The 12303-nt window shown below is 57.1% G+C and overlaps 1 protein-coding gene across 1 annotated transcript in view; it reads left to right on the top strand.

Moving 5' to 3' along the window:
* Window positions 1–10237, top strand: part of ALPK3 (alpha kinase 3) — a 24410-nt gene extending 14173 nt beyond the window's left edge. The window contains 10 exon segments of the mRNA XM_035899481.1: window positions 27–134; window positions 3585–5436; window positions 6236–6383; window positions 7830–7957; window positions 8195–8230; window positions 8353–8627; window positions 8965–9053; window positions 9282–9499; window positions 9699–9747; window positions 9916–10237. Coding sequence (XP_035755374.1) covers window positions 27–134; window positions 3585–5436; window positions 6236–6383; window positions 7830–7957; window positions 8195–8230; window positions 8353–8627; window positions 8965–9053; window positions 9282–9499; window positions 9699–9747; window positions 9916–10237 — 3225 coding nt within the window.
* Window positions 10238–12303: the final 2066 nt, after the last annotated feature.

Here is a 12303-nt window from a genome sequence, read left to right as displayed (position 1 = left end):
TGGCAGTGGGCAGGCAGACAGAGGAGGCTCTGTTGTCCTCAGAGGTGTCAGAGGCAGGACCTGTGCCATCCGAGGGACAGAGAGGCCAGCACCCCCCACAGAAATCAGAGGGAAACAAAGCCATCACTCCAGAGGTAACTAGGGCAGAAAGCAGCCAATGCAGGGGTTGCAACAAGAAAATAACTTGTGCGGCATGGTTGTGTTGTGGCACCGGTGCTGGGAGGCTGCCTCTACCCCACGGGATCTGCTGCCAAGGTCTCCACTGGCAAAAGCTCCCAGGAAAAAGGGCTTTCTAGACTTTGTGTGCCCAGACCACAGAGCTTCCACCCCATCTGCAAATAGATGTCAGATGAGGTAGCGAGTGGAAGCGTGGTGAGTCAGGGCCCTCCGGCCGAGCAGCTGGTCTCTGGCTGGCCCGGGGTGTGCTGTGAGCTCTCTGGTTTAATCGGCAGGCTGACCTCACGCAAAATATTTCCAAATCAGTTAAGCAAGGAACACTAAATGACTATTTATAGTTGGGGGTGGCTGCCTCATGTATAGGACGGGCACTGAGGTTGATGACATCTGTTGGGTTTAGCAATTGAGCCTGGGCTTCAGCCGGTGCTTAATGAGCCCCCCATGCAAATGAGCGCAGCGTGCCAGGTACGCCATGCGAGCTGCGCTGGGCAGGGCGTTGAATTTTGTTTACAGTGCAACGTGTGTATACAGTAGATCTGGGCTATTTTTTGGCTCTTCCCTATTGGAAAAACTCTGTGGCAAGGCTCACTGTGGTGGAGGTGCAGGACCAGGGCATAGCACCTGCTCCTGACCCTCACTGCATCTCTCTGTCAACTTCTATTTTTGTCACTTAACCTAAAGCATTTTCCATTAGAATAGTAGACTGGAAGCTACCAGTCTTTTTTCTTTTTTATCCTTTTTTCTTTAATGGCCCCTTCCGCGGTAAAAGGTTCTCTGAGTCCAATTTGCAGGTGCCAAGAGGATTTGGTGTTTGAGCTATGGTAGGGGCACGCTTTCAGTACAGACCAAGGCTATCAGAGGAGGCACTCCAGGCGCAGCACGTCTCCCTCGGTAGGTCATGCAAATACTTCAGGATGTGGAAAAGTGCACAATACAGAAAGTGGGACTGACAGCAAAAACCAAAATCCCTTTCTTCCTCTTCTAGATTTCTTTAGCCGTAGGTGGGAGCACTGTCTGCTGGTAAGGAGCAGCGTCTAGGTCCTGGCCCTGCTGCAGTGCCTGCCCTGAACCCATCTCTAACCTTATCCACCACATATTGTTGCAGAAATCACTGCGGTACCGGCGGGCCGGTGGCAAAGCCATTCGTTTTCTCCCTCTCCACTCATTTTTATGCTTCCTGCTCGTAAGGAGGGTGGAAAGTGTTGGTATGTAGCAGCCAGGCTTGGGCTGTCATCCCTGAGCCTCTGACACCCATCGAGGTGTTTTCCTCTTCAGAAACCCGATCATAGAGGGAAACCTGTAACTCACCAGCTGGTGCGCCTTTGAGCAGACAAAAGGCAATGCTTTTCATTTGAATCTGAATGCTTCAGCTTGGCGGTGATGCTGGGGAAACTGCTCAGGCTTTTGTGTGACCAAATAAGCTATTTTCAAGCCCTTTAAGGCTGCCTCCGGATGTGTTTGAGGATATTTTCACCCCCCAGGACACGGGTTGCTTGTCTTTTTCTTTTTTAGTCTTTCCCTTAAACAAGACAGGGTCGTAGCACCAGTGTTTTCCTGGCCTTGGCAACCAGCTGGGCCTCAGGATCGGGACTTCTCTTTTGAGCTGGATTTATCCATAGCAGAAGGGCTTTGCAAAATGCCAGACCTCTGAACATCCTCATGCACAAGAGCAGAGAAGAAGCTGGGTTTGCGTGATGGTTGCTCTTGCCTAACTTTGAAACTGATAATTTTATTGTATTTCTTTTATGTGCCCCTAGTTTGAGTGTTTATAACGATTACTTACAGACAGACGCTTTCCTGAAAAGCTCCCAGAAAGCTTTTCTGAATAAGCTTTAGTTCGCGCACCGATGATAAGCACATTTCTCCCAAGTCCCCTCCAGCCCCATTGCCTAGAGCCGCCTCTGTGTGTCTGTGAACCCGGTCCATCCCCAGCCCGCTTGGGCGCTCAGCCCCTGAGCGGAGGGACCGGGGCTGGCCCTGTGGTGAGACTGGGCTGTGTTCATCCCCATCCCTCTCTGTGCCACAGAGGACCAAATACTGGGGTAAAACCCAGGGGGGTTTCACTGCATGAAGCTCGCCCATCTCTTAAAATAAAACCTTTTAAGCTTGAGCACGGGGGTGTTGTGTTGTGATGCTTGGCCTGTCAAAGCAGGCTGTGGACGTGGCTGTAGGGGAGCAGCAGCAGGGATGTGCTGCACTTGGGGGTGTCTTTGCAACCCTGTGAACTGGGTCCCTATTTCTGCACGCCCTGTGTGCAGAGACAGAAACCTGCCTGGCCTTTGGCATCCCGTGGAGTCTACCAAGGAAGCAGACTTGAATTCTGTGTGCGGGAATGCCCCCCCCCCTGCTGCCCCTCCCACCCCAGTCCTCTGATACTCACGTTCTCGTAAGAATTGCTTGGAGAAGGGCTTGCTGAGAGACAGGCATTGCCCTTCCCAGCTTTTCCAAGCATTGAAACAAAGCCGGCGTGGCACAAAACGGAAAAGCTAAGTGTGACAGCCCTCCTTTCCCACAGACCTCGTTTTGGAGGCTTAAAGCTCATAGTCCTCAGGAGAAAACCCTCTGGGATGGAAGGGCAGCCTGTTGTCTGCAGGTTTGCCCTGTTCCCTTGCGGTTGTCCTGTTGTTGCTGGCTGAGCATCAGCCAGGCACAGCTTTTATCGGCAGTGTCACTGCCTCCCCCGAGCCTTATCCTAGTAAAATAGACAGTGCCCCTTGGCTGGGGGATTTCGCCAGATCTTCTTGGGATCAAGCTCAGCCATCACAGCGGGCCACTCGCTGAATCACCTGCTGGTGTGCAGCTGCAGTCGGAAACATTTGAGCCTCCTGAATGTCAAAGAAACAGGATGGTTGGATAGCGCAGATAACATCACGGTGTATGGTTTCGCTATAAGTCATTTGGGCGGCCGCATCCAGATAGGGTGCAACATACCAATGGCCCCGTCGAAGAGTGGAGATTGCAGATGTAGTTTAGGGGGAGCACCGAGTCTTTTTTAAAAGAGAGCAAGGAAATTATACAAGGTCTTGGCAACGGCTGATGAAAATGGGACAGTTTTGCTTCTTGGGGAGGTGCCATGTCGGAGGAGGTTGATTCAAAAACCATTGGATGTTTTAGAGAGGCAAATCTCCCGCTGCTGTGCACAGCTGTGGCACTGAAAGGCAGAAGAGATGGAGCCGATGACAAGAAAAAAAGTTTTGTGTGGCATGACAGGGGGCTGTGTGACCCACTGCAGCAACAGTGGAGTCAGGAGGCCCTGGAGGAGTGAGTGTCAGCGATACCAGGTTAATTCTCATGATCCAAGCAGGAGCTGGGCAGTGCCATATGGTACAAGTGGACCACAAGCACCAGTGAGCGGTCCTGGGCAGTAAAACTATGCTAATTTTCTATTTTCTGGGTTTTTTTACTAGGTTGCAGCAACAGTGGGACAGCCCACTAGTGACCTAAAACGTCCCGTGTCCAGTCCAACTGCAGAGACCGGTCAGCAAGCCAATAAGTTAGAGGAGCTCAGGAAAGAGAAGCTGGTCTGCCAGGAGACCAGGGAGAGTGGGAAAAGGACGAATCCTCGGCTGAGGCCTCAGGAGCCACCAAAGCTGTCAGCACCTTCTCCAGAGCAGGTGCAGTCCGGTGAGGAGCACCCTCCCTCTAGGAAACAGGCAGAAGGACATTCCCGTGCTCCTGGGGGCAGAGCCAGCCAGCAAGGACTGTTAAATCGAGAGGACAAAAGCCAAGGAGAGGAAGAGCCATTGCTAAAGGAATTGAGTCCTCCAGAGCCTGGAGAAAACACTCCTCTTGAGCAAATCCCACACCAGGCAGCAGCCAAGGATGGGAGGAGTAAGGAGGCAGGAGCAGAACTGTCTGGGAGCTGTCCCTGTGCAGAGTCAGGAGGGAGTGGTGCAGCAGAGCCATCTCCTGGGACTGCACACAGGGAGGCAGGAGGGACGCCTTTGGGACATGGGGAGACTGAAACGCCAGCTCCTGCTTCAGTTCGACTTGCCAAGGAAGAGCTGGTTCCTGTTCCCACAGTGGGGATGTCGGTGGCTCAGGAGGCGCTGCTTGCAGCTCCTGGCATCCCAGGGATGGAGGCCACAGCAGGAGAGGTACTGTCTGGAGCCCAGCTGCTGCCTCCTGCAAGCAGAGAGGGGGAAATGAAAAAGGCAGATGGATCTGCCCCACAAGAGAAGGTTTCAGCCAGCACATTAGGGGAGGAGAGTGCCAAACCAGTGCCTGTGGGACCTCAGGGGAAGGAAGGAGGAGCACACACAGCCACAGCTCCACGCCAGGAGCCAGCAGCACCTTCAGGCACTTTTGAAGGAGATGCTGAGGTTCAGCCACCAATATCGCTGGTCCTGCCTAGCCCTGAGAGGTCTCCGGAGATGTCTTTGGAGGAGAAGATGCAGCACAAAACCCTTGTTTCCTCCTTGAAGAACTATCTGCTGCTGCTTTTAAAAATGTCAGATAGCAGTGAGGATGCCACGAAGGAAGACACTGAGCCTGGAGGCAAGGAGCAGCCTGATGCGGAGCAAGCCATGCTCCCAGAGATAGGCATTGCAGGCCTGAGCCCCAGCACCTCAAGGCGAGTTTTGGAAAAGGTACAAAACAATCAGCTCTTCCAGACAGCAGAGAACTTGCCTCTGACCCCCCGGACCTCCAGGCGGATCACGGGCATGATTAACGAGGAATTCGTTGCCAGCCAGGAGATGCTGGCTTGCAGGCCTGTGCCACCAAAGAGACATGCCTGGGTCGCTCCCGAGGTAGAGGGGCCACCCCAGCTCTCTGTGCCCTCCATCGTGGTGGGCAGCATGGCAGCAGCAGGAGCGGGACAGCCTCCTAGTAATATTTCCGATTTGCCTCCAGCGAGCCCTGAAAAAGAGAGCCCTGGGGACCCTCTGGCAGTGCTACCCTGTGCCACGCCAGAGGAGCTTGCTTCCGGGGCCCGGCGCAAAATATACCTGCCAAAAACCAAGCAGGTGGGGGAGGAAGAGGAGGCAACCCCAGAGAGCCTAGGGCACATGAGAAGTCCTACTGTTTCGCCACGGCAATCCAGGAAGAATGCAGCCCTCTTGCAGTCACCTGCCCTGGCTCCGTCCTCTCCTGCAGAGCAGCGCTCGCCAACCCTCTCCAGGAAGATGGCCACGTTGGAGGTTCCTAAGTTGTATGAGGAGCCCGCAGGTGATAGCAGTGGTGAGCATGAGGTCCCTGAAGATGCTAAGCCGGAAGCACAACCAGCAGAGTCCAAGAAAGCAAATAACCCATTTAAAGGTAAGGGAGGAGGCAATCCCCATGGAGCATGTTCCCTTGTCGCCTACGAAGGGAGCCTGGCCAACTGAGCTGGGGATAATCAGCTGGGGCCCTGCAAGTTTTGCTCATTTGCAGGGTTTTCAGCGTTGCCCTTTGGCCACGCAAAAGCCAAACATCTGCCTCGACTTCTTCCTGAGTGCAGGGAGGGCAGAGGAAGGCAGGAGGCTGGCTGTCTCCACAGCCTGGACTTCCCTGGCCAAAGGAATCGTATAATCCTCTTGTTCTCGGTCCGCATGCCCTGGTCCTCACCATGCCTCATGCTGGTCAGGAGCCCAGCAGGCATCAGCAGGGTGCATGCTCCTTTTCCACCGCCATGGTCAATGCTATTTGATCCCTCGCGGCATCGAATTAGAAAAGGCATGAACCCGGTGTGGCAGCGCTTGCAGGAGCCAGGTGATACCCTCACAGGAATCAGCACTGGCAAAAGTACAGGTAACCCTGACAAACCCCTGCGTCAGGAGATAAATATCTCCTCCGACCTCGCACAGTGCTTTTCTGCATTGCCTCTGGCTGAGCCCCACTAGGTATTGCAGTGCTGTGCTGTTGAATGAATTTGTGCCACTTGTATCCCACCGTATTTATCCAGGCAGAGCTCCAAGACCTTCCCTGGGAAGGCGGTGCTATCCCAGTCTGTGCTGATGTAGGTGTGATACCCAACACAGGAGTCCTGAGCGGTGGCACTGGGGTGGGCTGGCCTGTCCCCGGAGCTGCAGCCAGCGCTGTGTGTCTCACCACCGATCTCTTTGCACCCTGTCCTTAGCTCCACAGGTGATTCGTAAGATCAGGGCAGAACAATTTTCCGATGCATCAGGAAACCTGAAACTTTGGTGCCAGTTCTTCAATATTTTGAGTGATTCTAAGCTGATGTGGTACAAGGATGAGATCCCTGTAGCAGAAGCCCAAAGAAGGTAACCTGCCAGCTCCGCTTTGTCGTAGTCCTTGTCGTAGCCCTGGGTTTGTGTCTTAAGTCCAGCTCCTTGCGTTTACTGGGGTGAAGTTGCATGGCATGGTCATGGCATCTACTGGCAGCTCGTTGCATGGCACGGTCTGTTATGAACTTTATCTTCTCAGTGCCTGAGGAGGGAGGGATCACCCAGCTGCTGCCAGATTTGTCCTATTGATGCTCCATCTGGAGCCTGGCTTAAGGGCTGATGCTTTGCATAGCAGAGCCCTGGGGAGGGCAGGGGCTGAACCCGAACCTCAGGGAGGGCAGGGAAGGTGCTGTGCCCATCTCAGAGTCTGAGATCTGGGTGTGAGCTGCCAAACTGGGACCCCAAGTGACACACAGGAGGGTGGCAGCTGTGCACACTGTGTCTGCATGCTGCACCCAAGCAGGCACTTCCATGCAGGCACCAACAGGGAAAAAGCAGCTCTGGCTGTGCTCTCTCTGTCCCTTGGCACTGCCCTTGCACAGGGTGAGCGTGTGCAGATGTCTGGGTGGCTCGTTGTATCCTGGATGCTCCTTTGGGTGCATTACGGAGAGCAACTCATTCTCAAGCCTGGGGGAGCTTGTGTGGGAACATCATCCACATTGGACAGGCTTTGCCTGATGCCTTTGAGCCTCCCTCAAGCTCCCTTTCTAATGCGCAGGCAGAAAGAGGTGCTTCTGGGGCAGAAATGATCTCCTATGGCAGACAACTGAACTGGGGCAGATGGACCAGAAGCGGCCAGTGCCTTCTAGCTGCCCAGAGCAGAGTCTGCTGAGCCAGTGGCTCTCAGGACGAGGGTCCCACCTCTTCCCTCTGCGGCCTGCCATCCCCTGGCTGGTTCACGCTGGCCGAGTGGGGCAGAAACAGGCCTTTGGTTCTTGTGGAGACCTGTCTACCTTGGCCAGAGGAACTGCCAGCCCAAAGCTTGGTGCTGCAGGCTGGAGAAGACTGGCAGCCTGCTGATACATAGCTTGTGCTTTGCCGGTCCCTTGGAGGGGGGCAGGCTGCGGGATGGGAACTGGTGTCTGCCCTCACTTGTGAACAGCCAAAAATGATGCTGCGCACCTCTGTGGCTGTTTGGCTTCCAGCGGTCCCATCCGGGTGTGGGTCTATTAGCCCAAGCACAGCCCTCCCCCAGCCACACTCTGAGGCAAGTACCTTTATTGGCGTGTAGCCCAGTCCTGGCCAGATTTCACAGGGCTTGCCTGGAGGACAAGCGTCCCTGTGAGTACAGACTGCAGAGCAGGACTCCTGGTGCCCTGAGGTACCAGGGGAGCAGCTGGGATGGCCTGGGGCTGGCTTCCTCTGTAGCCCTCTTCCAGCCCTGCAAGGGCAGTATGGTGCCCACCTGCAGTGCCTGCGATGGGGCTCCCGTGTGCCCCCAGACCTCACGCAGGGCTGAGGCCATGCTCCCATTTCTTCCAGTGCTGGCGACGAGGGCCAGGCAGCCTTGGCTGTTGTGCAGGCATCCCAGAAGGACTGTGGGGTCTACCGCTGCGTGATCAGCAACGAGTACGGCACTGACTCCACCGATTTTCTGCTCAGCCCAGAAGGTGAGGAGCCCTCAGCAGCCTGGGCACTCTCCCAGCTGTGGGGCTGTGTGGTGAACTGTGGAGAGGGCTTGGTGCCAGGAGGGGGAACCTTGCACGCCCCATAACACCACCTCTGCAAGGTGCATCTGCCTCCATGAGCTAATTTATGAGCGATTCACACCATCCTCCTTGCTGTCCCTTGGTGTGGAAGTGCACGGGGCAGGACCTTGACACCTCTTTGCTTTCTCTCTGCTCTAGTGCTGTCAGGATTTATTTTGCGGGAGGAGATCGAAGGTAAGGGCCACGTGCCAATGAGCTGCAACTGCTGCCCCTTGCTGCATGGGGGGCGGGCAGCCCCGTGGCAGGGGCAGGATGTGCCCTCCTTGTCCCCCCTCACCAGCTCTTCCCTCCGCCAGTTGGAGAGGAGATCGAGATGACGCCCATGGTGTTCGCGAAGGGTTTGGCTGACGCAGGCTACTGGGGGGATAAGCTCTTTGGGCGTGTGGTGAGCGAGGATGTGGAAGTGGGTGCTGGTTTCCTGCGCAAAGCCTGCCGTGCCAGAGCCATCTATGGCCTGGAGCCCGTCTTTGAGTCCGGCTGCACCTGTGTCATCAAAGTGCACAATTTCATTGTCTTTGGGACCAAGAATGAGAACAGCCTCATTGAGAAGAACTATGATATCACCATCCAGGTGGGCATCCTCATGGGGCACCATCCACCTGTGTCCCCCACACCTTCCCCCCGGTCCGTGCCATGGCCCCTAGCTCTGTGCCCGCTTCCTTTATTTCCTTCCACTTTCTGAATGCTCCAGAGGGGTCAGGCCGCGTTCCAGCGGGCTGGTGATGTCCTTGTTGTTCTTGGCTTCAGCTCTTCCCTCTGAGCAACACAGAGCTGCTTGGAGCTTTCCCCTTGCTTGTCCTTTGACCACCAGGACAGCAAAACAACTGGCAGTGGTCCTGGGTGGGGGGTCCCAGGGAGGCAGTGGTGCAAGGCAGGACAGGCCCTGACTCTTCTGTTTGCATCTCCAGGAATGTAAAATCCAGAACTCCAGCCGTGAGTACTGCAAGATCTTTGCTGCTGAGGCACGAGCTGTCCCTGATTTTGGAGTGGTGCCTGAGTAAGTGAGGTGCTGTGGCTCCACTGGCTTGGCATCCCGGCGGAGCATCCTGGGGGATGGTGGGAGGGTTCCCCCTGGGTGCTGGGGACATCCCAAAGGGCAGCGCGCTCTTCTCCCACCCTCAAATGGAAGGCAAAAGCTAGGGTTACAGACCGCGGTGTGAATCTCCACTTGCTGTAGTGGGAGAGCTCGCCAGGTGCTGACCCCATCTGTGCGCCCCCAACACAGGATAATTCCTCTGTACCTGATTTACCGACCGGCCAACAATATCCCGTATGCCACTATGGAGGAGGATCTGGGTGGGCCCTGCGAGAAGTACTGTGTCACCGAGCGAGACGGCACCTTGGTGGCACGAGGCACCTCAGAGGTTGTGCTCAAGTGCTGCACCTTCCAGCATTGGGTCTACCAGTGGACAAATGGAAACATCCTCGTGACTGACATGGAAGGTAAAGGGATCTCCATCTGATTCCTGGGGCCCCTTGCCACCCTATTGGCCTGTGAAAGGAGGAGGAAAAGCCCCAGCCTTGCCCTCCTGCCTCTTTCCCCACAAGCCATGGAGCCCAGCTCCCAGGGCAATGACCGGCCCTTGGTGCCAGTGCCTGCCCCTCTCTGGGCTGAGGCTGGTTGTCCTCCCTTTCATTGCAGGAGTGGGCTGGAAGATGACCAACGTGCGGATTGCCACCAACCTGAAAGGGTGAGTGACCCTGAGCTGCTGTTCCAGGGTGGCCCCAGCTGTCCAGCTCTGCCACTTGGGTGGTGAAGGGCCATAGTGGTGAGCGCAGCTGGGCTCTATCCTTGGCTCCCTGCTCCAGCAGGACATCTCCTGGTGTGAAGCAGGGGCTGAGGATGACTATGTTGGCAGGTACCAGGGGCTGAAGGAAAGCTGCTTCCCCTCCCTGCTGGAGCAATTTGCAGCTGCTCACCAGTGTAACCATTACTGCAGCATCCTGGGCCTGAAGATGCTGGAGCCAGCCAAGCCCAAGGGCTCCAAGAGCCCCTCCATGGGTCGGAAATCTGCCCAGTCCAGCCCCCAGCTCCAGAAGAAGGGGCTGGTGAGTCCCCAGGGTACCCGCAAGGCTGCTGTGAGCCCCAAGAGCTCCCAGAGATCTGCAGAAACAGGGGAGGCCCTGGCAGCCTCCAAACCTGGGTCAGGAGAGGGCAGCAGGGCTGGCTGCCTGCAGTAGCCAGAGCCGCCATGGCTGGGACCCCCAGCTCTGGCCCCCAGCCCGAGCAGCCCGGAGGCAGCGCATGACTGGGCTGGGAAGGGGAGACCCCAGCAGCGGTGGCCGCTGCCGCTCTCCTCCCTTTGGCTCCCGCCCCGGCCCGCAGCGCTTGCTTTGTGTGGTGTGTGCTAGTGTGAGCAGCTCGGCTGGGGCCACGGGGGGGCTGAGCCATGGGCAGCATGGAACCCCTTGACCATGTCTCTTCACAAGAGCCCCTGCTGGTGGTGGACCCTGTGGGGCCACACGCCCCTCCGCACTCGGGCTCGCTTTCCTCTCTCAACTCTCTCTGCCTGAAGGCAGGGGCCATCAGACCCACTCCCTTGGGCTTTGCTGGTGCTGTGGCCCCTGCCTGGCTCCCCCGAGCAAACTGGGGGTCCAGGCTGCCCTCCTGGCTTCCAGCACCTCACATCCTCCACAAAGCAACCACACCAAGCCCTGCCAGTGCTCTGTGTCAAGGATGTGGACCCCAGCAGCACCCAGGCAGTCTCATTGGCCCTGGCACACCGTGGTTGAAAAGGTTTTGCCGCAGAGGGGCTCAATGGTGAGCTGCAGGGCTCCTGCTGCTATTGCATGGGGCTAGGGTGCGGGCCAGTCCCATGGTGGGGTGCGGGCATCGGCACCAGCAGCTGCATGGGGATGGGATTTTGCACCCCTGCCCTCCCAGCCTCCCCTGCACCCCGGGGTGAGCTTCCCACCCCCTCACCGAGTGGATGCTGGAGGGCAGTGGTGCTGCTCTGGGTGCCAGCTGGTGCAACAGTAAGGATGCTCTACCTCACATGGGGCACCCAGGAGCGGGGCAAAGGCACTGCTTTGGCACACATGGGTGTCCAGCCCACGGGACTCACCCCTCCTTGCCCCCCTGCCATACGCAGACCCCATACGCCCTGCCCAGCTCCACAGCATGACCTGGCCATGCTTGCTTCGCCCCTGCTTGGCACATGGTGTACCCTAGTGGCAGCCAGCAGCACCGACCCCAGACCCTGCTGCCCCACGGTGGGGGGCAGCAGTGGACAGGCAGTGATGCTCATGCTTGGAAAGGAAAGCACCCTGCATTGCATCGAGCCTCCCTTGCGCCCCTCAGTGCGGTCGGGCCTGCTGCAGCTGGCAGAGCGTGGCAGCGGGCAGCAAGAGCCCCAGCGCTGCCTGCTTGGTCTTGCCACAGAGCATCACCCTTGCCTGGGCTTTGGACGAGGGTGCCAGGCACCAGCAATGCCACCCCGCTCGGCGGTCTCCGAAATGGTGGCTCACTGCAGCTTGGCGGAGGAGGGAAGGGAGCAGGTTGGGAGTGTGTGATGCTCTGGGGTCCCAGTGCTTTGTTGTTGGGTCATTGTAAAATAACGATGTATATAACGTGGCCACGTTGGTGAATGGGTGCTCTCGAGTGCAATAAAGTGAGAAGGACTGGCCTGTTGCCCGGCGCCGTGGTCCCTGTGGAAAAGACATACACAAGCACAGCAGGACCGGGTGGCTTTGTGTTCAGGGGAAGGAAACGTCTTCAGGTAATGGCTTTACCCCTGTCCACACCCTGCGGGGGAGAAGAGGGCAGCCAGGGCTGGATCCTAAAGCTGGCACCTGGCGGAGGCTCAGCTTGCAAGGTCTGCAGCAAACACCGGCTGCTGTGGTTGTGGGGTGCAACCTCGTGCTGTGTGGGACAGCCATGGTGAGAGGGGAGCAAGCACAGGGGGATTTCTGTGATTTATTTGGGAGCAGTTCCCTTGTGACCGCAGGGCCAGCACCTAAGGGCACTGGGTTGCAAGGTGCACACAGCTGTCATCATCACTGGAGCAGAGGGGCCCACATGCATGGGTCTGTGCCAGGGATTTTCCTACGTGGTGCTCCCAGGCCCCCGCAGCAGGCAGCTGCCTTCCCATTTCTAGGTTGTCCCTGCACAGGATGTGTGGTTGTAGTGCCCGCAGCACTGCGTCAGGCACAGCGCGCTCTCCACTAGGCCCTCCCAGGCTCCTGTGAAGGAGAGTGTCCCATTCTCGTGGACTGAGCTGGAAGGAGAGAAGCAGGGGCAGGCCGAG

This window comes from Egretta garzetta, unplaced genomic scaffold, assembly GCF_000687185.1.
Source record: "Egretta garzetta isolate BGI_Z169 unplaced genomic scaffold, ASM68718v1 scaffold287, whole genome shotgun sequence".
NCBI classification, from domain to species: Eukaryota; Metazoa; Chordata; class Aves; order Pelecaniformes; family Ardeidae; genus Egretta; species Egretta garzetta.
Note: the sequence above shows the minus strand (reverse complement) of the source record. Positions and strands in the feature narration are given on the sequence as shown.